Below are 27,160 nucleotides of genomic sequence, written 5' to 3'. Positions count from 1 at the left end.
CGTGATCATTGATAAATTTTATCTCTGGTTTATTTGTCCGGAGGCCAAGTCACTGTTCTCTGGAAACCACAGAGTTTTTGCAGATGATTGCATGTCCAGCGTATGCGGAGGAGCTGAACACCATACAATAGAGAATTGAATGCCTTTCTTAACAGATGCAGTCATGGTTTAAACAAACTAAAAGTTATTTGCCAGCCACCTAGCAAATGTGTCAGCTATCCACAGTGTCTTTCAATGTATTTGTGGAGGCTATTCGCATTTCGGCACATTACAACAGCAAACTTCAACTATTTATGTAGCAACATTGCAGAGTAGCACGTAACTGTGAAATGGAGGAGGAATGACAGCTTACAGAAAACCAGACCTGTAGGCGACACAGTGTACATTTTGATGCCTTGGTCAGATGAAACTAAAACGTAACTACTCTTACCCAACGTCCAGACCTAAATTTCCCTGAGACTCTTCGGCAAGACATGGAAAGCTAGTTTCCAAAACAACGGGAAAAAATTTCCATCAAGGCGCGCAAAGCAGGCAGAGACATGGTTTTAGTAAAATATCGACCCTTGTGGGGCCAAATGCCGCTGCATGCAACGCTTATTGTATTTTTATTTCTTATAAAACAAACATTTGGTTGCACTTAAACACTAATGTGTTGATGGTGATCTGTTTCTAGGCCAGCTTTGGTCTGACTTTAAATTTGCCCTTATATTTCCCACTCTCTCCTCCTTTCTGTCTCTGCCCCCTGCAGCCCAGCCCCAGAGTGTAGGTCTGATTGCAGGGACCATTGCTACAGGAATCCTGGCGGTCGTCATCTGCTCGCTGCTGGTGGTGGTCACACTGTTCTACTGGAAGAACAAGAACAAATATGAAGAAGAGGAGATTCCGAACGAGATCAGGTTTGGTTCAAATTCTCTTTACTGCTATTTGTATTTACAGGTTTTCTGCCAGTTAAAGGACATTTAGGACTGGTACAGTTAGTTTCAACTTTTCACCTTCACTGGAAAGATCTGTCCTTAAGAATTGGAGTTTGGAGCAAGAATCAAATGAGCTTGATGTAAAAAAATGAAGTAATGTCTTTATTATGTTGACAGAAGTGAAACAGCTTTGAGCTTTATGCTTTTTTTCTCTAAATTTGCAGTATTTTTGTCTTCCTTGTAGGGATAACGTAACTTGGGGAATCCTGTTCACTTTAATTTGTGCATTTTATTAATAATATACAGGTGTCTTTTTGAGACAGAGGATTTGTTTATTCCTTGACAAATAGTGCATATTTTCACGTACTGTATCTGTTGTAGCCATGCAGGTTTTATTTGCTTAGGCAAATGTATCCTCAGTGTTTCAGACAGAGCTGATATTTGTAGCCTTTTAGCTGTGCCTTAAAAAATTCTAAACAGGAACTTGGGGCTGTGTTATTCTTGCAGCTGAGTGTACTCTGTGTTCGCACAGACATCACAGAGCCTTTTCTCAGTAATCTGAAGTCAGTTAATTGGATTTCAGGTTTGGGGCACTCACCTTTTATTGAATCTCCTGGCGGCAACTTCTTTCATCATTACAGACTAATTTGTCTTCTCAGACTGTCTGTAAATCTTCGGCAGTTGTTTACCCGGGGCTTCTGTTTCCAGCTGCAATTATTCAAACAATCATTTGCCGGAAAATTCAGATTTCAGGAGTTTTTTATTTTCTCCATCCCTTATCACATCTGCCTCATTTTGGGCTCAGCTACATTCAGGTTGCAGTTATGCAGGTTCTCAGCAGAATAAATGAATGCATTTAATCAAGCTCAATAAGTATGTCTTAGAACCCTGAATTTAACAACAATTAAACAAATACAGAGCAAAGAATCATGGACGTATTTGACAGTTTAAAAGTATCTATCTAATCTATCTATCTATCTATCTATCTATCTATCTATCTATCTATCTATCTATCTATCTATCTATCTATCTATCTATCTATCTATCTATCTATCTATCTATCTATCTATCTATCTATCTATCTATTAGTTTGGCTCACATTAATCCATTAAAAAGGTAATTCCTTTTAGATTTTATATATACATCGACAAAAACTAGTTCATAAATATTGAGTGGAAATAAAATAATTCTATTTTTATTTGGAACAAATGTGCATTTGTACTTTGGGCTGCTTTTGTATTTAACGTCCACTGCTCTGATAACCCTATATACAACTCAATTCAGCCAATTTCCTTCAGACGCCCTTATTATTATTAATGGAGTTCAGCCTTGTATGATTTAATCCTGTGAAGGTCTCAGCGGTTTGTAAGAGAAAGTCAGTGAGCAAGCGTCATGAAGACCAAGAACAAAGCAGACAAGCCAGGAATAAAGTTGTGGAGAAGCCTAAAGATGGGTTAGGTAATAAAACTATATTACAGACTAGGGCTGCACAATTAATCCCATTTGCAATATAATTGCAATTTTAAAAAGTGAAATTTCCAAATCGTAGAGATCTGCAATTTTTGGCTATGTAACATAATGGATCAGATGCGTCCTTTAGCTGTCGGTAATATGTTTAAAGTGGCTTTGCCACCACATGGAAGGGAAGAGAGTTGCAGCAGTAAGATAATCTAATTTTATTATTCATTTTAGGATTTATATAATTATACTTTTTTTTTACCAGAAACTTTCAGAAATCTCACCATTAAGTAGCATTAAGTAGCAGTCAAAATGTTTAATCCATAGACTTGTTTGTTGGTTGCCATGTTCAACAAGGATTGATGTCCAACTCACAAAGATATTCTCTTAAATAGGAATATTCAGATTAATTAATAAAAAACAGTAAAGTTTCTTGTTTTAAATAGTCCTTGTTTACAAACATCTTTATCTACAGGCCATTTTTGTTGCTTGTGGTTGGTGCAAAGAAAAGTCAAAATTAAATCGCAATCTCAATTTTGATTCTTGGCAAAATCGTACTGCCCTATTCCACACTTTGAACGTCCCACTGCTCAGACCAGTATTAGACCATTGAACAAAGCATGGCGTCATTGCAAAGCTTTGAAGACCTGGAAATCAACTTAAACGAACAGGTTGGCCGGAAAACATTTTCTGTATTTGAAGAAGCCGCCAAAAGGCCTACGGCAGCTTTAGTGGAGCTGTAGACATCAACAGTTTAGGGTGGAAGAATCTGTCAATATGACACCTATTGGTCATGCTCTCCAAAAAATCGGTGGTACTCCCACCTGGGATTCTGTAGCAAGACTTAAAGATTGCTCTTTGCTGACGCTCTCCGTCCAATCAGACTGAGCTTGAGGTATTTTGTAAAGGAGCAGGGGCAAAAGATGAATTCAGTTGACGTGCCAGGCGGGAAAATATATACCCCCAAAGCTGTTGTGGCTGTAATTGCAGTGAAAGGTCAAATTATTAACTCAGAGGTTGAATCCAAATGGCCACAACTTTGTGTTTATCTATAACATAAAATTCTAGTAAAATACAATGAGATTTGCGGTTGTAAAATTAAACAGTATAAAACTTTGGGAGGCACACTGTGTTGTTGTTTCCTCAATTGCATTTCCTTGCACCGACTCTAATAAAGTGCTACTAGTTTGAAAATGCTTTTTTAAAATAAGTTGCAATTTTTTTATAGCTGCACATGGTATCCAGACTAAAACAACTGAGCTGGCGTTGCTCTTTCTCCTCAACAGAGAAGATGACTTGCCTCCCAAGCGGTCTTCATCGGTGAAGGCCTTCCACGCAGACGCCTCGTCCTCGGAGAACGACACGTTGACCTCTACAAACACGTACAACAGTCGCTACTGGCACAACCCTAAGACCAACTACGACACCAACTCCTACACGCGCTACAACGGAGACACCCGTCAGACCTTCACAGCTGCTGCTGCTGCCGCCGCTGCCGCTGCGCATGGACCCCACGGAGCCCACAGTCACGGGCAAGCTCAGAACGCTACACAGGGCCGCGAAACAGCGGTCTCGGCTCCAGGCTCCGCCCCTCTGTCCCGCCACCCGCCGCCGACCACGGCAACGACCACGGCAACGTCGTTCGCCAACGGCGGCCACATGCTCGCACCGGCCAAGACTCTGGTGGTCACAACGAACTCCGCCCCGTCCCCTCCCGCCATGGTGCGCAGCAACGGCACCGTGAGCCTCAAACCCGCGGTGACGTCGGCACACGGCCACCACACGCACTCGTACGCGGTCAGCCAGGCCACGCTGGAGCGCATGGGAGCGGTGCCGGTCATGGTGCCTGCGCAGAGCAGAGCAGGTTCGCTCGTTTAAAAACCCGACGCGAGACTCTCTGCCGTAACAAGACTAAACGAGTGTTTGGTCGGGATGTTTGAGACGCGATGAATAACAGACTGACTATGGGCTGAAGCAGCCCGCGACCCTTTACAGTTGTGTCTTTCAGTAAGACTTTTTTTTTCTTAATCACAAACAGAAAGAGGACAAATTGCTTGGGTTTTACAGTGCAGAGTTCATTTGATGCCAATTCTTTGATGGACATGATGCTACTTTTTTTCAAATTATTTTGTTTTTGTCTTCGTTTATTTGGATGGATTTCTATTGGTGAGCACAGTGGGATTGATTTTACAAGGCTGGACTTCTAAATCCTAAACAAACCCAAGATCCCAGATCTCCTTCAGGGCTGGATGATTTGTTACGATTGGGTGTTTTGTTCTGTTTGGTCATTTTTTTTTTTTTTTTTTTTGGACCCAAACCCGACATGGTTATCTCAGCGTGTCAGTTTGCATGGTCAAACAGAGGCAGGCTTTGAATCCCACATTGTAATGCATGTGTCCTTTGAGTTAGTCAGCTTTATTTCTTATCATTTCTTCTCACCCTTTAGTTTTGAATGACATCAATGCTAAAAGTGCTAAAAGTGAATGTTGAAAGAAAGTACTTAGAGTTCCCCTGAATCATAAAAAATGCAAAGAATGAAATGATAGTTGAAATGGCCTTAGAAGCTTGGAGTGGATGGGTGGGTGTAGGGGGTATTTGGTGCAATAAGCCGCATAGTTAGACGTCAGTGGATGCAGACACAGTTATTTAAATGCACTTTTAGAGCAAAATTATATCAAAAGCTTTGTCTTATGAAGAAATAGTCTTATTCATGATATGCTTTATAATCAAAACTACATCTCATTCAAACTTTGAGTACAGTTTCAAGTTGGCGAAGGCGCTGGGTCGTCAAATAAAAGCAAGAAGAGACCACCCTCCTGATCTAAACTCTGACTTTGCTGCTCAATGTAGTCTTTGCTGTCACCATCCTTAGCTGTAGAATCTCTGACTCACACCACGACAGTGCTGCTTTAAGATGGAAAAAAAGATGTCTTATTTCATACATGATTTATAAGGAAGCACGGAGATTTTATACGGTATTTTTTCTCAACTGAAACTCACACCTAATGTTTTCTACTGTAAATACTAAAACAGTAGGCTAGATTGTGAATCGAAAATCATTTTGTCTCCTGACACTTCGTACCTGTCCTAGTGTTCAAAGTGTGTTTTTATTTTGCTTTAACAGAAGACTATCTTTGATTCTGCCTCACAGTGTTATTTCATACAAATGTCTTTATCTAATACGATGAATTTCTACGCCTGTGGCCACATGCAGGCTGTATAAACCACTGAGACCCCTGTGTGGTGGGCCTGCGGGACTGACCTTCTGCAGTTGTGTTTAATTCAGTCTCCCAGGCGGAAGAAGAATCCAGAGTGTTTCCGGATCTGATCATTCTCATTTCTTTTTGTGCGCTTTAATTTCTAATAATTAATTTTGGCTAGGCGCCGTGTTTTACAAAGCAGCATTTGTTTTGAAATTCTATATGAAATTGACTTGAAATAAATTACTCCACTTCCTTCAAAATGTTACGCCTTTTAATGAGGAAATAGGCTTGATGGCTGTTTAACTGTATTTTAAAGACTGCAATAAAGCTAAACACACTGCTTTTTAATTCTACCATATGGTTAAATGTCCTGACAATGTAACCGATTAGACTGGATCAGGTTTTAACTCAGTGTCTATTGTTTTTGGTTTTTTTGTTGTTGTTTTTTCCACAAATTGCCGTTTGCCGCCATAGATCTGCAGCTTGCTTAGGTCTCAGTCAAAAATGAATCTATTTTTTGTTCCTCACACTTAGTGACATGTGGCTCAAGTTTTATCTACACAGTGTTTAGTGGCAGTAATCTGTTACATTCAGGATGTGTTGAAGCCCAGGCTTTATCAACCACTGGCTTTGGGCCAGGTCTGACTACAGGAACACAACTGCTCCGTCTTTTTAAATCCCCCATTTCATCCCGTGTTATGTGACGAAAAGCTACAGAACTTGCACTTCTTACTTTATTACAAGTGCACCTCAATTAATGAGAATATCATCAGAAATGTATTATTTCATTAATTTGATTACATAATTGAAAGTCTTCTGACAAAAACTCCTGGATAGGTGTTGAAATGTTCTCAGAAAGAACTGGTTGCCTCCAATTTAAACATGTTTGCTATAACTGAAAGTCATCTATAATATAGGCCCACTGAGTGATTATTTCTTCCAATTTTATTTATTTTTTTATTCTTATGACTTGCAGCTAATTAAAACCCAAGTTCAGCTCTCAAGAGATTGTAAAATCCTGTAAGTCTGCTTGAAAAATTAGATTTTTAACAAAGAAATGTTATCTCATGGCCTTGTCATGGCCTACAAGATACTAGAAAAAAAGAAGGTAGTAGTCCAGCAAACAGTCACAGAAGGATGCTGTGGCCAAGCATAGAAATTGGATTGTTAAATGGACAGAACCTGTTTTGTAGAACAAGGCATTTAAGCTCATTGCAGCCCTAAGGAAATTGTGAAGCAAAGCCGCATCAGGAGTTCAGGGGAGATTAAAAAAAAAACTGGACTGCATCTGCATTCAGTGTTTCAAGAAGCCGCCACACAAAAACGTATCCAGGAGATGAGCGACATTTCCTTTTGGTTAAACCCAGGTGCTAGAGTCTGTAGGACGAACAGAGAGGCTCAGAATCCAAGTTGCTTGACGGTCAATGATAGCGGGGAACTTTGTCCTCTGCTGATATAGCTCCAGTCTGTTTTATGAGGCTCATGCTGCCATCCAGCAGGAAACTTTGGAGCACTTCAACCTTCCCGCTGCTGACCAGCTGCATGGAGATGCTGAGTTATTTTCCAGCAGGTCTTGACAGCTGCCCACACTGCCAAAAGTACCAGTACATACAGTACCTAAATGACCATGGTTTTACTTTATAAACTCTTTGACCTAAACCTCTAATGGAATCCATGGAGTTGTAAAGAGGGAGATGAGAGATACCAGATCCACCAATGCAGATGAGCTAAAGGCCATAGTTGAGGCAACCTGGGCTTCCTGAACACCTCAGCAAAGCCACGGTCAAGATGTCGCCATGCCGCGCCGCATTGATGCAAAAAGAGCCTGGGTCAAATTAAGGGTAGATATTGTTCTTAAATTGATCTCATTTAATATTCCAGTTTTGAGAGGAACCAAACTTTGGGTTTTAATTAGATGTGAGCTAAATAATCAAAATGAATCGAAATGAACATGTTTCACCCTTACGTGTACTATATACTGTGTGTGGGTTTCAGCTTTTTATTTGAATTGTTGAAATATATTTACATCTCAGTGATCTTCTAATTTAGTGAGACATGCCTGCTAGGTATCTAAAGGCTTAAAGAGGTCTAAATATGATTTCTTTTTATGTATTGTTCTGACAATGTGGACATGTATACTACATGTTTTATTTATTTCTATCTGTTGCCATTTCTCACACTCTTCCTGCCCTGAACACTGACTCCTAGCGCTTTACAAGCAATGCCTCTTTTATGGGTCTTTGGTTTTATACGTCTCTGAAAGTACGTCAGGGTGGAAAATCTAAATTGAGTTTATACTATTTGTAATCTGCACTTACTTTGTAGAATATGTGTGAGAATCTGCTGAGTCTTTATCCCAGAACTGTCGAGCTTGTCATCTTTTGCCTCGGTCACAAAGGTGGACTGTAGTGTAGAAGGTGGTGTATGGCTGATGTATACAGATAAATGTAACTTGTTGCCAACAGTAAAACCAATTTTAAATATGTAAATATGTAAAGAAATGAAAAGCAAAAAAAAACACACATTATGTTCTAACCATGGGGTTGAGATTATACAGGGAGAAACACTGGACTTGTAGTAAATAAATGCGGTTAATACGTTCTAGCTGGCATCGTGGCTGTTTTTGTTTATATATCTGTGACTGTCTGATACAGATTTGTGGCTTGCAAAATAATTCATTGTCCCTGAACTGTTTTACATTTCACATCTGTGTACCTTATCTCATTGAGATGTTATGGGGTATGACAGAAAGTGGGGCAAATTTGGGAAGCAGAAGAGAAGTAAACATCTTCTGATTTTATTTACATAAAATCTGAAAAGTGGCAGTGTTCTTTCACATAATATTTTACAGCCAAAGGTCGCATCTTCCACGTTTGCTCTCTCCATTACATAGATTGTGACAAATTGAAAACAGTGAAAGTATGAATATGAAGTCTTGAATGTGAAAGAAGAAAAACAAAACAAAAATGAAATAGCGTCCTGTACTTTAAGACGATTAACATTGCAAGATGCTGCATAAGGGTTTATGTACATTACTGATGCATTTGTGTACATTGTGCATTGCGCTGACTAATACAAAGCAGACACTCTTTATTTATTTATTTTTATTTTACAAGTTCAGCACTTGTGTGTGGCATTAAAAAGTAATTCGGGGCAGAATCCTAAGTGCTGATAGTTTCCAATAGACCACTTGGGGGCAGTGTTTAAGCACACATTCAGCTTGTGTGTGCCTGAAAGGACATTCCCAGTTCAGTCACATTTTCAGCTTATTAGTTCTTGACAAAAAAAGAAGAAGAAAAAAAAGAAATCATAGCCATTCATTACAAAAGTCAAATGCTATCAACTCATAATGCATTCAATGTGAATGGCCCTATTGAAATCCAGTTAAATAGGTCAGAAATAACTTATAGCTGCCAGAGCACCCGTCCTAATGCAGTCCCAATCATTATATGTGAATGTCATTAATCTTTAGGGCCTGGTCTGTAATCTGAATTTCAATCAACATTTCTTTGTCCATCGTCCAACTCATTCAAGTTTTTAAAAAGAAAAGCTTTGGCCCCTGGAATGACAATGGAAACAAGGGTAAAGATTTTGTATTTTCCCCCCCTGTAGGGAACATCAGAGAGGTGGGTGTTTGTAGCTGTGTACTGTGTGTTGGCATATACTCACACAAAGGAAAGCTTTGTGTAGGTCTAATAACCTATACATATGCATACTTTTAACTATAGGGTTGCTCTGAAGCAAGTTTAAAGTTAATACGTCAACATCCAGAGGTGGAGTTTAACTTCACAATAGTGGCTTTGACCTAAAATGCAGGACTTTCTGTTGGGATTTGGGCATGAATTGCAAATAGTTCTATGGCAACTGCTTCTGGAAACCAAGGCATTTTAAATAATGTCATCCTCCGAACTTTGTGAAAACAGTTTTGGAGGCTTCCAGTTCATTTCTGAACATCAGTGCACAAAGCTATAAGCCTATCAAGTCAGACGAGCTAGTTTGGTGTCAGCATTTGACTAGCCTGCAGAGTCCTGGCCTCAACCTAATCGAAACCTCAAGGAAAAATTTGAGAAGACTGCAAATCAGGTCTTTCCACCCAAAACACACGCCTGACCTTGCAAATGCACTTATGTGTAAAAGGTGAAAAATTGCCATAAGCACACGCTAAAACGTTGTGAAAAGGCTTCAACAAAGAGTTCAAGCCGTGCAACCTTTCCTGTTATGCTACTTTTAATCATTTTATGCTTTAAATTTTGATCAGCGTAAACTCTGCCCACAGCAATGCATAGGTCTAACTCTCTCTGGTTGTGTTTTACATTGTTGGCTCTTGTGATTGCTTTTTTAAGAATCAACGAAGTATTGTTAAAATTATCTTCGTAGACACAGACACAACTCTTCACTTGTTATAGGAACAAGTGAAGAGTTGTATCTGTATTTGCATAGATTTCATCCAGGCAACGGAAACAACCGAAGACAACAAATCGGCCATGGGAAAATAATTTCTTATACTTTGCTTCAGAAACAAACAAACAATGAAAAGAGCATTTATCTGTCTGAGCCACAAGGTCAGAGAAATCGGTATTTATGTTTGTCAGTTAAATCCACACTCACTCATTCAATAAATGCCCTACACTTAAAGATAAAAGAGTCACCTGTCAAAAGAGCAACATTGTCTAATACATTAGAAATCATTTTAGATTTTAGAGCCACAATAGTAAATTATTTACTTACTTATTCAAAACAAAAGATGTTCCTACAGAGCCTAATTAACAGAGTTGATGAAAATGTATATTGCATGGCCACACAACAAATATAGCATGACACATTTAATGCACATTTTACATTTTCCTTTTTAAAGAAGAGGATGAGGAAGGTGGAAAAAGAAAAATGCATCATTTATTTATTATGTTAAATGATAAATACTTTTAAGTAGTTTGAGAAGAAAAAAGATTTACATCTAACATTTTTAACTCAACAAAAAAAGTTAGATGGCAGAAAGGATGTGCAAAAAGATGGAAAAAATCCATAAGAAAATAAAGCAGTAGTTCATTCTCAGCCACAGTATTGCCCTGTGGTCTCATTGCAGAAGTTCAATAGATGTTGTTAACCTTCTGAGTCTGAGGTCAGAGGAGTCCATCTAGGAGAGGATCAGATGAGAATAGGAAAGAGTAGGCAAAGGGTGATGAAGACAGATTCAGCACAATAATGGTTTGAAGTTCAAAGGAGAAGAAAGTGTTCAAAAGAACAATTTGCACTTTGATGAAGAGTTGAGTGAACGGTTGAACTTTGTTTAGTGACAGTGATTGAAAAAAACAATCTTCACTAGAAGTAAGGAGCTTATATTGCACAGCCCTGTAAAGAAAAAGAAAAACATATTGTATTTTATAATGGTTATAACTGACATTCACTGATGTGCGAAAGGACATTAGCATGTGTGATATGTAGCTACTACTATACCAAAGTCAAAGAAAATAGCCAAAGGAAGGAACTGGAAGTTGTAAATTTATAAACCCTGACATTTAATTTTCTGCTAGAGTTAATCTGGGATAGAAATTACTTCTCAATAGCCTATTTTTTTTTTAAAAAATGAATAGGAGAGAGAGCATATCGCGACAAACGTTACTTTAAATCATCAAGCAAAGGTGACATAGAGTCATCTGTAGCAGGAATTTTGCCTTAAAGAAAGAAGCCATGAGTAGAAAAGCAGTAAGGCAACTCTCAGCTGAAGTACATTATATCGAGTATATAAAAGGTCAGAATGATATTTCTCTACCCGGAGAATAAAATCTGACTTGAAATTAGACTACACTTCTGCTTCAGGTCAGTTAGAATTAACTAAATCCATTTTATTTTGAAAATTACCAGATTAATGAGGTATATATATATATATATATATATATATATATATATATATATATATATATATATATATATATATATATACATATATATATTGTGTGCATATGTATATAGTTGGCTTATACCATCATCCAGTATTGGATGATGGTATAAGCAAAGGTAATGGACTCGTGAAGACAATAAAGACATTATTAGAATGCTACTGCATTTGTAGTAACCCTAGTCAACGAGAAACATGGATGCATCAAACAGCTGGTAACTCAGTGTTCCAACATCCATAAACGACAGCTGCTTTCACAACTAGGGCGAGGGGGAACTAAAATACACAGTCAGATAGGTGGAGTTGACATCAACCCCCCACTGATATAAGAAAGAGCCTGGAAGGTGAAGACAACAGTAGTACTCGTGGTCATCAGAGCACTCGGGACAGTAACCCCCACTCTGAAGAAGTGGCTCCAACAGATACCTGGAGAAACATCAGACATCTCAGTCCAGAAGAAATCAATCTAATAGGAACAGCTAAGATCCTAAGAAGAACCCTCAACATACAGCACTAAGTACAATCCCTAGTGTGACCATCACAGAGACTAATGAGGTGAGATGTGGCTTTAACATTTTCACACAGCATTCTTTCCTCACAATGCAATCTATTCTGTGCACCAGCCACACCTGCAAGAAAAGACCACCATAACAATGATAGGTGGAAATCACAAGGAGGGAATCTGGACCCCCTAATCTGGGTGAAACCCTGACATGAAATTAAATCATTAGAGGAACCTGCATTTTTAAACAATATAAAAAAGAGAAAGCAAGTCTGCCCTTCTTCTTTGAAAAAAGGATGCATTTACATGTTGGCCCCTCACCACTGCTGGCACAATGGTTTGGTCAGTCACACCAACAGCTAACAGCCACAAACAGAGGCAGCAGTGCCATGTGAGGAGCAGAGGAGCTGTGACTATAAGAGAAAACTGACCTCCAGTGAGTTGCTTCTTAAAACAAAGGGCATGACACCTTTTATTTCCTTCCAATTCTCACCAGAGTGAAACAAGTTGCCATTTGGTATTAGATCGCATTTTGTTCTCTTCATTACTTCGGTTCAGTCTGTTGACAGGCTACCTTGTGAAGCCATGTAAAGCTAAAGTAGCTCAATAGTTGGGACAGATTTGAGCTTTATGTTGATGGTAACATGTATTTCTATCACATTAGCGATAGGTTTTCAAAAACTCTTAAGAGAAGGGTATGAAACAGGAGGGAGGGGCAACCGACAGAGCACCGCTGAGACTATTAGGAGGGAAAGGAGAGGGCAGAGCAAGTGACAGCAGATAAAGAAAGAAGGGAAATCAGCAAAAGCGCACAGAATGTGGTAACAATTCTTGACTATGGTTGTATTACTCGATTGGATATTTGCCAATTCTGATTCAGACTCCAATGATATAAACCTCTGGTGATGTTAGTTTTTTCAGTGGTGAATTATGATAATTAAGGAAGTGTCCGCCCTTAGCTACCACCTCCATAGTTCACATTTCCCACCCTTTTCACCAAATATAATGATAAAAAATAAAGACCTGAGTGTATTTTTTGTAATTTTTTTTGCATTTGGATCAGTAATAGCTTCTTCCTTACAGCTGATGGTGTCATGAGACTCATTTCACTGTGGATAATGAAATTCTCTGGCTCCTTTGCTTTTTTCCTGGGAATGATACACATTTCACACCAAAACACATTAATCACCAGGACATAGTATTAATCTCTGAGATACAGACCTGGAGTGAATGATCTATCATTTTGATGTCTGGTGGGCTGAGAGGTGGGAACCAGAGTGTTTTACGTTTGTAAATGCTACACTACAGTAAAGAGGAAGAGAGGCCATGACATGTGAGGCCAAAAATGTATTTTTATTTTAAGGTGTTTAACGGGGAGCCTTTTTCAAGCAATTTACAACAACAGAGCAATATATTTTTTTGCATTTCATCTTAGATTTAACTCCTCTGATAAATGTAAGGTTTTTGGATGGAAAGGGGTAGCATTGCCTGAATAAACAGGTTGTGAATCAGCTCAGCCTACTCCTACCTTGCTTTTGAGTCTGAAACCATTTCTAGTAGTAGCCATCAATATGTTTATTTTTAAAATATGGTCAAATTCAAATCTATTTGAAATGGACATTTGAAAGTATTTAGCTTCTTATAACAGTAATTATTGGAGTTAGCATTAACACAATTAACTGTATTCATGTATTATAGAGCATGTAAATCATAAGCTTCTTTCTCTGCTCCCTGTTTGCTTGCATTCTTTTGTTCTTAACTCTTCACCTTTTGGCCAAAACTACTGAAAAGTTGGACTTAACTAGTTTAGATCAGTGATTTTAAATTATATATTTATTTTCCTTTGTGGACTCTGAGAAAAGGACCAGTTGATGACAGCTAATCAGCACAAAATGCCCCTTTATACCCCAGAGGAGTTAGGCAGACTACTCAGAGAAAAGGCTGTTACAGAAATAATTCAACATGAAGTAAATATGGAGAAGAACCACCCCATACCAGCTAATCAGCGCAAGATGCCTTCCTGCATCACAGAGGACTTAAACAAGCTTCTTCAGAAAATAGCTGTTATGGAGATGAAAATCCACCAATTTGAGGTGAATGTGGGGGTAAATGCTAGATGTGGGAATTACACAACTTTGCCCCTGATTCCAAACAGTGACAGCCAACTCGGTGACAGCTGACTCAGCAAAAAAAAAAAAAAAAAAAAAAAAAAAAAAAAAATCATCCATGGAAATGAGAATAAACTTCCCCTGGAAGTCTCTGGGCGCAAAGCCTAAAGATCAAGAAAGACGACTTACAGGTAGAACTCCGTACCGAGATATGGAGAACTGGCCGACATTACGATGCCGCGGCTATCCATCTGGGTGCGCTAAAAGCAAAATGCTTAGGGCACTCCATAGTTTCTATAGATTCCCTCAGTTTTTCTCCCTGTCAGCCGCTACTGAGGGGCGCTGCCACCCACAGCTGCTCTCTGGGCACCAGTTACACACAGAATACGGGACAGAGTGGAGCTGTTTTTCATTTGCTCAAACACATTTAGTGTTGTTTCAGAAATTAAACAGTAACTGCATGTGAAATGGTACTTTGCTGTGTTTTTTTGTTTTGTTTTTTGTCTACAACAGTAAAGAACCTCTGACGGTTCTTTCGTTTCTCTCCCTGGCAGCTGCTATAGAGGGGCATGCACAGCTCCTTTGAGCGCAACGAGTTGGAGAGGTGAACAGGTGGTGGGACAGAGAGGAGCTGTCTCTCTGACTGTTTAAGAAACAGGAGAAACCGCTGAAACAGAAAACACAATAGGGTTCAAACTAAAGCGCAGACAAGGTCAGAAAATTATTGATGTGTGTTGATCGTGCATGAACAAAAAATTAATGGCCCTTTTCCAATCATCAACTCATGACTTGATTTCGGGCCCCCTTGAGCACTTGGTGCGCTATGCACAGTGCGTGGTGTTGACTAAAGATAAACACATGGCTTAGTTTTTTGAAATTCTGCTGAGACATTAGTCCTTTAATCCCGGAAATGTGTTTCAGGTGCTAGAAAGCCGATTTGTAATTGTCTGTAGATGGCTTTGAAGGTTCAGGTCTGAGTCCAACACTGCACCCGGATTTCGGACCTGATCAGTGGTTTCTAGCAGAGGCACCTGAAGCTGTGCGCTAACTCTTGATAGCTCTTCCATTGGTGCAAAAATTATAACTTCTGGCTCAAGTCTACTCTGCATACCCAGAACCAGAACCAAAGATGGAGAAGCAGCATTTAGTTCTTATGCTTCTCTTATCTGCACAAACTCCCAGAAGACTGTAAAAGTGTTAAAACCCTAATATGTTCATAACATGCATTATGGGAATTTGAGTTTTTACCGGTCTCGTATCTATCATCTGAGATCAGCTAACAGTTCCGTTAAATCAAGATAAAAAAGCTATTTGTTTAGAGCTGCCTTTAAATGGTAATGTTCTATTCAAAGAGTTGTAGTTAACTGAAACCTCGCTAGATTAAGTTTGTAGTCCAACCCATCTTGACTGCTACTTTTGCACTACAATGTACTTCCCACGCTAAGTTTTCTTTTCTTATGGTTTGTCTATGTACAGCACTTTGAATTGTCTCGTTGCTGAAATGTGCTATACTTACCTTGCCTAAGCTTAACGCCAAAACTTAAAAAGACATGTACTTTTCCAGATCCACTATGTTTTTTGATGGAGGTTTAAAGCTCTATTAAATAGAAAAAAGAAACAGTGCTGTCAAACGTTTAGCTTACCTGTTATCTACTTAAAGCGGCTCTTGGTCAGTTTGCCCCAGCCAATTTGGTAAAACATCAGAAGAGAGTTTGCAATTTCGAAATTCTGCAGGAGATGGGTCACTTTTGGCCCTGAAAAACATTTTATATGAAACTACTTGTATTAAAAGCTATTTATAGATTGAGACCCTACTGTATAAACTATACAATTAATACATGGATACCGTATTTTTTGAGGCTTTGTATGTAATTCTGATTTTTTTAAATAAAATACAGGCAAAGGGATGTTTACAACACACAGCAGTATAAATAGGGTCTTTGTGGTTTATTCTTATTAGCTTATGCAATACCAGAACAAAAAAGCAAAACAAAAATATTGAAAGAAAAAAAATCACAACTGAAGAATTTCGGTACTGTCTGTAATATATGTAGTATATGTTATTTCAGCTATCGGGATTGGTTCACACTTTAAAATCCTGTGTAAGCGCATCCATGATTGTATCAATATCACAAATGGTTTACAGTAAAAATCTTTTCCGTGCAACAACATGGAGCTTGTCAAGGTGTTTGATATTGTGTTTATAGACAAAACAAATCTGTATCATCCGAGAATCTGTCCTGAATGGAGGCCACATTTAAGAGAAAGACATTGTCTTGGGGCTTGATAAAAGATGATCTAGCTAAGAATGAGAGGGGAAAAAGGCATAGCTCAATCCTTATTGGTTTAGAGAACAAACACAAAGGATATAAGTGTGAATAGAGTCCTGCTTTGGCTGTCAAAGTCAAAGTGGACCAGGCATGTTGCACTGGGTAAAGTTATCTAGTGGTACTTAATGAAGGGTTTATTGATCCATTAGGTAATTTAGCTCAGCTCAATCTAAATGTTGCATGTTTTCTGAACGCCTGAAGAAAACTCAGTAGAACTGTGCCTAATGCGCCTTAATGAAAAATTACTAATGCAACAAAGTAAGTAACATTTAGAGTTGAATATTTGCACATTAGTATTTTAATCTAATTTAGGAACACATTCCACAATGACTTCAAGTGGGGGAAGAAGAGAGAAACTGCATTAATCTGATACATTAAAGTTGGAGATTCAGGCTGTATTTGGAACATTTTCTTGTATGCACACATGTTTATGCAAAGAGAAAAAAAGACTAGATAATATTAATCGCATGTAGCCGCATGTAGGCATGTAGCATGACTATATCATCTGGATCTATATATAATATGTATATTATTATTTGATAGATATTTGACTACGTCATTTTGTGTGTCAAATTTAAAACCCAGATATATCTTTTTGTCCTTGATTTTTGATGCTCAACTTTTAAGTACATTAGAATTTATTAAAATGAGCTAGCATACTTTAGAATTCATGGTATTTAACTGTATTCATAATCGCACATCTATATTTTTCATATCACTTCTCTAACATAAGCTTATATTTTACTCTTTCTTCTCTCGACGATACTTTTTGAAGCCTGATGAGGACTTTGTAGGCATGGGTCTTGACAGATGCTAGCAAGGCAGGCCACAAATTGTAAACAGCAATCAGAGCAGACCCAACACCCAAGACAGATTACAATGCCCGTGTAAATTAAGGTTGCACCACAAAATGTCTTTCGGGAAAGGACTCTTTAGCCAAAAAGGAAGTGCATCAGCGGTCTTCAGGATAAGTACTGTCCGAATAGTGCAGTCAGTAAGGAGGGAGGTAGGAAAATGATCCTGTATGCTTCCTTTTGTAGTTCCTTTTGCACAGGGAGTTAGTGATATCCTTCATTGGCGCTAAGGAACCATAAGTAATCCCACAATCCTTGATGTGACATGACGTATAAGCACAACACACCTTGTAGAAATTAACCAAAATGTCTGCAGAGAAAGGAATTCACACTGTATAATTCCTTTTTGGAAGGCTGTGGGCCCGGATTTAGGAAGCCATCATTGTGAGTTTTGCAATGACGTATGAGTTTAAAGCTGTCCAAAATAAGTGAACCCCGCATTGCATTTGCGCGATTCATATGAGTTTACATTTTTGCACTCATTTATCATGTCTAATCTTCATCTTTATGTAGGCTATCTAATCTTGAAACCGAGGCAGCTGTCAGGTGCAGGGCAGCTGCCCTGTAGGTAATAGCCAACAGAGGAATAGAGGAGATACAGAACATAGAATCAGCCCAGCATACATTTCATTTTGCCCACTGTCACTTTTTAAATAATTTAAATGCATCCAGGAATAACAGAAACAAATTATAAATATAGTAGATGAACAATCTTGTCTAAATTAGCAGCACCTTAATATCAGAAGACCCAGTGGGACCGCATCTCTACCAAAGTGCAGAAGAGTGACCAAAGTACCCAGTGAGGTCAGATTTGCACAGGAACTGACTAGCTCAAGCTCACTCAAGTCAGAACAGATTCCATGATACTGCATGTACATGGAAGACCAAATGCATGCTGTCCACAGTGGCACTGTGTCCACGTTGCTTTACCAACTTTTCATGTTAAATAGGATTGGTTCGACTGGAAAATAAATGTTCAGATAGGTAGGGATTTTTGGAGTGGCCGATGTTCAATGACACAGCGACTGTCTGGTCTTGTTGCTGAAAACATAATGATAGTGTAATAACATGGTATTACTAGTCCTGCATTCTTACAAAAAAATGGAGACTGAAAAACATGTTTGTTCTTTTTAGAAATGTGTTGATACATTCATATTGCTTACATGGGAGATTTAAAGCTGCCATTGTTTTTATTTTCTTAATCGGGCCTATAGGGCTATAGCATTTTAAAGTGTGTAAAAGTATGTGAAGGTGGTTTTCAAAGCATAGAATCAAATAATTGGTTTTGGATTCATGATAAAACCGAGTTTCTTTTATTTTTCCATTAAGTTCATACTGTCTTATATTGAGTGTTAAGTGCATACAGTCCAATGTGGTGGACATGTCTGTAACTTCCTGAAAAATATTAAATATTTTGGTATATATATATATATATATATATATATATATATATATATATATATATATATATCCTAAGAAGGGTTAAATATTTTCATCTATCAGATCTTAAAACATAATGTACAAGTAATTAGCTGTACGAATTGGATCATTTAAATCAATGGTGTGTTTTATTTCGAAAATATTTTTACATATATCTTATTTATAAACACGAAAGTATCTTTGAGCTTTTGTTTAACAGTTTCTAGAAGTTTCTCCCTCAAACTCCTGGTATCAACATTACACAGCGGGTAAATGCGATTAGTCAGAGCAGGCTCCCTGAGAGGCATTTCCATGACAACCCCACTTAACACGGATTTATTCAAGACACGCTCTTCAAAACCCCAATTTCACATCGGATTGCTATAATGTCCATAGCGACACCTTTAGCTCGGCTGCTAATGAACGCAGCCAGGTTCATCACGTTTGGCTGAAACCTCGTCTCACCACTAGATGGCAGGGCAGGCCAAGAAATAAGCGCACACCTGGCAGCCGCTTCATGGAGAGAGACTTTGTCCAGGGTTTTTCTGCAGCACTTGTACCGTTTGCTCCTTGCGTCCCTTTCCGCTGTTGCTGATCTGCTCATCTCTGAGCTCTGGTTCCTGAGTGCAAGCTTCAACACGTAGGACAGGATATTGTCCCTGGACGCCGAACCTCGACAGGACGCCAAGTTTCTTCTGGAGGACTGCTGAGCTGTTGGAGCTGAGGAGAGGACACCATGCATTACTTCTGGATGCACAGCGTTTGGATCCCCTGCGCTGCTTTCCTCTTCGCATTTCAAGGCAAGATGATTAACTCAGTCATTTCCTATTGGAAAGAAATGCCAGGGGCTTTCTCAATTTCTACAGTGTGTGGGAATATGGTGGGGGTCCTTGTGTCTGGATCAGTTATTATTAGCTTGTGGTGCGTGTTAATGTTTGTTTTGCTTCTGGATTGGTACTTATAGGCCTCCCTGAAAGGTAGAGTTGCACTGTGCTGAATGTGATCAACTTGGCAAGGATAAACACTTTGGGGGCTTCAACAGAGCAGATAGGAATGAATGAGGCATATAATAAGACACCAAAGCTATGGTTTGGACCCCTAACCTGCTGCTGTTCTGTGTTTTCCCAATGTTGTGAAAGTTTTCTCTGTTGTCTCACAGGGGAACTTTTATTTCTATGGTCTTCACTTATGTTTTAGTCACTGTCTGACATTTATTTGTGATCTTGGCTTAAGAAACAAATCTGTTGTTGATTTGACTTTTTCACATTTCTGTACAGAGAAGTCCAGAAATGCACTATAAAATGACTTTATAATATGAGGCACCATTGTAAATGCCTGGCCCAGAGTTACACATGCGAACAGCTTCAAAGTCAGCAAGGCTGTATGTAAACTAATATAGACTGTCTTGCAAGAAAAGACTGGATCTCCCTTCGTTTACACCACCACCACCTGACCCCAGAGTCCTCTGTGTTCACCCAGTGATCGTACTAATAGAGCAGATTTAGCTGCTCTCAGGATGCTGACAGCTGGATCAATAAACTGCTTTTGTCTACCACTGGAGCAGGGTACCTGGAAAAGATAAAGCTCTGAGCTAGCAGAATGGATTCACTTTAAAACTGCTGGGATGCTGCTAATCAGCCTAGATTGCACAATGAACCAGACAGTGGAGAGGGAGAGAGACGGGTTAGCTTTTCAGTTTTTTAATATTGCAGATGGTGCTAGTTAGCCGACTGTAACTCAATCTGTTGCTTTTTTTAATTTTTTACTTTGAAAACACTCTTTGCTATTTTGGTTACAGTTTTTTCAATCATTTGTCATCAAATAATCAACATACCCAGTTCATAGTTGACCATCGGGTTGGGAAGTTAACTTTTTTGCTTAAAACTATAAGTAATACCATTGTAAACAGTATTGCTGTCTGCCCAAAACTACTTGTCATGCAATTTTAGATTTTTTTTTTTTTACCAACTTTTAATAGATTTTTAAAAAACTTTTTTATAGACATGTTACACAATTTGTCACAGTGAAGAAATACTGTGACAAATACTGCCTACAAAATTTAACCTGTCACAAACAAAGTTATTTAATTGTTGATTTGGTTAGAAAAAGGCCTGTCGGCATAATGTCATCAGTTGTGAGGAGGGAGGCAGAAGGCTAGCAAGCCTTCCCTTGGTCCTAATTTGAAGACTTCCAGAGGAAGTCATCTCTCTTAGGGCACATGATTGTTTTTCTATCCTGTTATCCACCAACTGTGCTGCAACATGTTCCTAAATGTAGGACACTAATTCATGTAAAAACCTTTTTTAACTTTATGTTAAGGTTTTGCTCGACAATCTGTAACCTTTCCAATCCAAAGAGTCATTTTAGCCAACAGTCCTGCTAAATAAAACTAGAGCCATAAATGTTACATAGAAAAAAACACAACTTAGATTGTTTGATAACTATCTATTCTAGGAAGCCTGGCAATCATCAAAAATTATTTCTGTCACAGCAAACATATTTTTTTCTTCTTTTGTGGGATGTTGATATTTGTGGAAACTAGGGCTGGGTATCATCTAGGATGAGCCGATTCGATACGATTCTCGATACACAGCTCACGATACGATACGATTCTCGATACATAGCTCAGCTTGATTTGATTCCAATATCGATATTTATTACTTTGAATTAATGCTCAGTGATTCAATCACCAAAATCAGCCAAATATTATGTTTATGTTCTATTTATTGATCACAGAAATATTAACAGGAAAATAAAGTGCATTTGCTTCAATGCATTTAACGTGTCACAGAAACCAAAAATGTGCCCAAACATCTGATTTTAGGGACAAAGGAGCTTCTAAAATCCTGTCGGCCGTTCCACAAATTCGTCTCACTTGCTCTCCTTCGCTGTGAACTGTAATGGTTGCGCTGTAATAATGCCCCCTAGAGGTTGGGAGGTATATCGATATTGAAAGCCAGAATATCGATATTAAATCGTTTTTAAAAATATCGATATTAATCTTTATATCGATTTTTATGCACAGCCCTAGTGGAAACCATGTTAAAAAACATAGTTTTCAACTCTCATGACAAGAAAACAGATCTAAAAATATTATATAGCACAAGTATGGGGCCAAGGGCATGCCATGATATGGCAGCCCAAACCATCACTGATCCACCCCCATGCTTCACTCTGGGCATGCAACAGTTTGGGTGGTACGCTTCTTTGGGGCTTCTCCACACCGTAATTCTCCCGGATGTGGGGAAAACAGTAAAGGTGGACTCATCAGAGAACAATACATGTTCCAAATTGTCCACAGCCCAAGATTTGCGCTACTTGCACCATTGAAACCGACGTTTGGCATTGGCATGAGTGACCAAAGGTTTAGCTACAGCAGTCTGGCCGTGGATATTGACCATGTGGAGCTCCCGACGGCAAGGTTTTGGTGGAAACAGGAGAGTTGAGGTGCACATTTAATTCTGTCATAATTTGGGGAGCCGTGGTTTTATGTTTTTTGGATACAATCCGGGTTAGCACCCGAACATCCCTTTCAGACAGCTTCCTCTTGCGTCCACAGTTAATCCTGTTGGATGTGGTTCGTCCTTCTTGGTGGTATGCTGACATTACCCTGGATACCATGGCTCTTGATGCATCACAAAGACTTGCTGTCTTGGTTACAGATGCGCCAGCAAGACTTGCACCAACAATTTGTCCTCTTTTAAAGTCTGGTATGTCACCCATAATGTTGTGTGCATTGCAATAATTTGAGCAAAACTGTGCTCTTACCCTGCTAATTGGACCTTCACACTCTGCTCCTATTGGTTCAATGTGCAAATAATGAAGATTGGCCACGAGGCTAGTCCAATTTAGCCATGAAACCTCCCACACTAAAATGAGAGGTGTTTCAGTTTAATTGTCCAACCCCTGTATATACTTGTTGTTGTTATATTATTATTATTATTATTATTATTATTATTTATTAATAATAATAAATTAATATAATAATAAATTGTTAATAATAATAATAATTAATATTATTTTTATTTTATTTTTTATCTTAGTCATATTACTATATTTTGCATTGTGTCAGGGTGATACCATTTGTAGTTTTACTATTATAATATATTCTGTATAGCACTTTAATCCTGTGAGGTAGGGTTGGACTGGATATTGCATCCACAGAGAATGACAGGCATATACATATTTTTGACACATTTTATTACTGGTATTCCAAAGAGATCATACGTGCATTTTAGATAGCCCATGATATGCTGTTACCTTGTTTTGTATAAGCAACACAGACGTCTCTCTGTGCTGGCTAGTCATGCACTTCATTGGTAGTAAAGCCTTCCAGATGATAAGAAGATGAAATCTGCAGCTTGGGACTGTCATTCAAGGATTCTGAGACTTACTTGGGCTTCCTCCTTCTGAATCCCCTTGATCCTCCACAGAGCAGCGGCTCATCCTCACACAGACACTCTGAGTGTGTCTGTGTCACACTGGCTGTGTGAGCGTATCGCTGCTGGCTCTGTGAGCTGTTTGGGAATGATTACCTCAGACAAAGAGACAGCCTGATTCTGTATTCAGTTTCACAGTGCTTCCGTGAACGACTCTCACAAGAGTGTTTTCTTTAAAACGCATTGTTTAGTACACAACGATTGCAGCTTGAAAGTTACTGGCTGGAAATAGTAAATGAAGAATTGCTTTCAACTCTATCAATGGAAATATTCATACAGAAGCAAGTGATTGAGACTTGCGACGGAGTCATGCCTAAATTAGTGCAAATCAAAAATCAAAAATTACATGCAAATGTGTGAAAAGAATTTACAGTTTTAGAAATGTAGTCATAGGTTACAACTGCACATGGGTCGGAGTGATCTGTCATTAAGCTATTTGAGGTATTGGGTTAGGGTCCGTTAAATAGTCCATATTTTCGCTGTTGGAGAACCAATGATGTTCTGTGTAGAGATGGTGAGTCATTGGAGGCTTTATTATGCCTACTGAAAAGTTGTTAGTGTTCTATGTTGGGAGACGGTATGCTAACACGGTCAGTACAACAGCAGTACAACACAACAACCGGTTCTTCATCTATTACCTTAAGAAGTAACCATGCATTTTCATTGTGCTCTGGTGTTTGTGTTCCTAGAAAAACCTGCCTGCATATGCACGCGAAGGAACCAGTAATTAATGCCCAGGTCCACCCTTTCTCAATTTCTTTAGCCTTACTGGTGTTGGTGCCATTCTGGAGCAGGTTTTTCTGTTGACACCACCATCAGGTTTCAAAGTACCTCAAGATTTTTCTGTGAGCTTTTGGACCCTGTTTAGATGACCTCTCTACCTCACTGTTGTACCATCATGAAATGTGCCTGTGCATGAAACGTATTAATACAACTGGTTTGATTGCTCTGCAACAATGGATGTACCATGAGGAATAAAATCACACTAAAGTTTAATACTACTAAAATGTGAGACCTTTGAAGGCCCACAGCGGATTGTTCTCACAGCAGGGGGCCACTGTATAAATCCCCCTGTCCATGGACAATCGCCCTCTTCACGCGCTGTTCCTCAACAGCAGCATTGGAGGGACACCCACACTGGAGAGACAAATATGCAGGGTCGGACAAGCTGAGTACATCCCTGCCCTTTTCCAACATCGGAATTTGAACAGACGACTGCCATGAAACAGACTGTTTATGATCTTTCTCAGCTGTGCAGGAGAAAAGGTGACCGAGGAGCGTGCCACACCTCTGCCGGGCAGAGATCTACATGCTGCAGCCCCTGCACCGTTGAGCTTCCAACTGCATGAGACCCAAATGAAGGAGTGGGATCCGCCTCCTCACAGCTCCGCTTCGAGCGCAGCTTCGAGTTGCTGAGATAACCAGCTTTTCCTTGGAGTAATTCATTGCAACCAGACGCACCGTCGCCACAACCAGAGACAATGGCAGAGGTTTGGCAGAGAAATAAACAGGGGAAGTTTAGAATGGTTTTCTTAATGTGTTTTCAGTGTGTTTTAGAAAACACCTGGAGCTACAAGTCATAGCTCCTGGTAGATTCTTTGAAACCAAGCTATGCTGACGTGGTTTGGATGTGTTTTTAGGATTGTAACAATCTCTATTTCCATGAGGGCTTTATACATCAATGGGATATTAATGTCTCTGCTGTCTGGTCCACTCATTACAACCAAATAGAGCTTATAAGTACCTTCAAATTAGCGCTGAATGTCTGCTAGCATTGCGCTATTAGCTTCCCGGGTAACAATAGAGCTACCACCGATTCAACGTAACTACGGTTCATTTTAAACATAATGCTTGTTTTTGTTTTACTCCGCCATTGTTCGATAATGCTATGAGTGTTAGTACATTATTAATAGGGAACTTTAATGTCGATTTAATGGTATTTTGTATAACTTTAGGATTAACCCATCAAGCGACTACTCACTACAGCGCCCCTAGCTTCCCGAAAGAATAATTCCATTAGTAAAATATGTCCTAAAGGTTACTTTCATTGAGCAAATCATTTTATCAAATAATGCTTTGTCTAACTCAAGATTTGCATTGTGAATGGGTTGAAACGCATACCAAATGTTGTTCTAAATCAATTAATCTAATTTGATCTCATTCCACCTTCTTTTTGATGAACTGTGGTTCTCTAACGTGGATCTGCAGTGAACCAGGATTTGATGAATCATTGTGGTGATGGTGTTTGACCATTTTATTTGTCTGTTTGTTTCTTTTATGTGTACATAGTTCCTTGGCTTCTTTTTATCTTATTATTTCTTAGTAATTAGGTAAGTTTCACTAGCCTCATACAGAGGATTTGTTGATTGAAATATAGTGTTAATTCAGATAAACAACATTCTATAGTCTTATTCTCTGGGTGTTCATTTATTTCTGTTAATAAATTCTTGAACTTGAAGAGAAGCTGTCACTCATTTATTTTACATGTGTGCAGAGTTTGCTGTTAAAACAATGACAGTTCTCGAATCACCCTTTCAACTATTGTCCTAATATCAGCTGTTTGGGGTGTTATTCACCAGACAATACCTAACAGACCGAGAGTTATTTATTAAACAATAAATAACTTAAAACAGTGCATAATGGCACACCATCCGGTATTTCTGGACATCTTCTGCCTGAGCACAAAGTGGTGATTTCAAATATCATCATCTGCTACTCACTTGACTGTTCATCCGTTCCTTCCCTCAGAGTCTTAAGGCAAGAGCATATCTCTCTGTGAACACCAGCCTCTTCATATCATTTTTAGCTCAGTTGAACCACATCCTTCAGAGGTGGGTAGAGTAGACAAAAATTGTACTCAAGCATAGCCCTCCTTAAACATTTTTTACTCAAGTAAAAATAAAAAGTAGCCCACCAAGAAATTATTCAAGTAAAGAAAAAAAGTATTTGGTTAGGTACACAGATACAGAGTAAAAATTTATAACAACTGATTTAACATTATTATTATTATTTAACCTGCTAGACAAAAATCAAAATTTATGTAGACATTCATGTATTTTCAAGGCTAAATAAAAAAGAAAAGAAAATAACAAATATAGACAGAAGAAACACTTCTCTAAATATTTTCTATCCTGTATAAAAAGAATTCTTACATATTTTACATGTATTATTATTGATGACATCCTATTTTTATTCTATAGGGTCAAATTCATTTAAGGGCCCATGCTCCCAGCAATAGCAACTCTATTCAAGAACGTAGTCTTTTATTGTCACCGTGTGTTACCGGCAAAGAAGCAATAAATAATGGGTCCAGGTAATAACAGAAAACAATGTGTACAGGTTTTGTTTTACCATAGAGATTAAAGCATGCAGAACAGAACAGTCTTTGGGGTCTGCTAGGACTCACATAGAGTTCCAAAAGTCAGTTCTATTTAAATATGAAACTGCAATAGTCTTAAACCTTAATATACAGATATTTGCATGAAACTATGCAATGAACCATTTCTGATGGTTAAGAGTTAGCAAAAGCTATGCATTCGCAGTAGGGATATTGTAACGTGTACAGACTAACATGATTTTGTAAACATCTTCCTCAAGGTTTGGGAGGGAGGGGGTTCATATCTAGATATTGAACCCTGAATTTCATCCTCTGTTCTAGTTCCTCCCAAACGTCTGCTATAAGGTTGAGGTCAGGACTTTGTGCAGAGTGGTCAAATTTCTCTACACCAAACTTTATACACCTGCAGCCATGGAAGTGATTGGACAACCTGAATCCATTCATCTCCTGGTGTGCCCCAATACTTTTGCACATATACATCATTTTAGGACAGTGCGGTATTCCCAGTGGCTATATCTACTTTTACCTCTATGCTCATTTGACCTGCAGATGGCTCAATGAGCTCAGCAGATATAAAATAAAATTAAAACAACAACGTTTTATTCTAGTAAGCGTAGCAATAGTTTACAATAACATCACTCAAGTAAATGTAACAAGTGCAGTGTGGTAAAAGTACTCCTAGAAGTACATTTTGTTCAAA

General features: G+C 38.7%; 1 protein-coding gene across 3 annotated transcripts in view; it reads left to right on the top strand.

Annotated features, from left to right (window-relative positions):
• igsf11 (immunoglobulin superfamily member 11) overlaps positions 1–5,928 on the top strand; it is a 147,509-nt gene extending 141,581 nt beyond the window's left edge. For all 3 annotated transcript variants that reach the window (XM_036128724.1, XM_036128723.1, XM_012880262.3), the window contains 2 exons: positions 749–896; positions 3,659–5,928. In XM_036128724.1, the coding sequence (XP_035984617.1) occupies positions 749–896; positions 3,659–4,250 (740 nt within the window). In that variant the 3' untranslated portion in view covers positions 4,251–5,928. The remainder of the gene's footprint in view (positions 1–748; positions 897–3,658) is intronic.
• Positions 5,929–27,160: the final 21,232 nt, after the last annotated feature.

The sequence above is a fragment of the Fundulus heteroclitus genome, unplaced genomic scaffold (assembly GCF_011125445.2).
Source record: "Fundulus heteroclitus isolate FHET01 unplaced genomic scaffold, MU-UCD_Fhet_4.1 scaffold_113, whole genome shotgun sequence".
NCBI classification, from domain to species: Eukaryota; Metazoa; Chordata; class Actinopteri; order Cyprinodontiformes; family Fundulidae; genus Fundulus; species Fundulus heteroclitus.
This window is presented reverse-complemented; position numbering and strand designations above follow the sequence as displayed.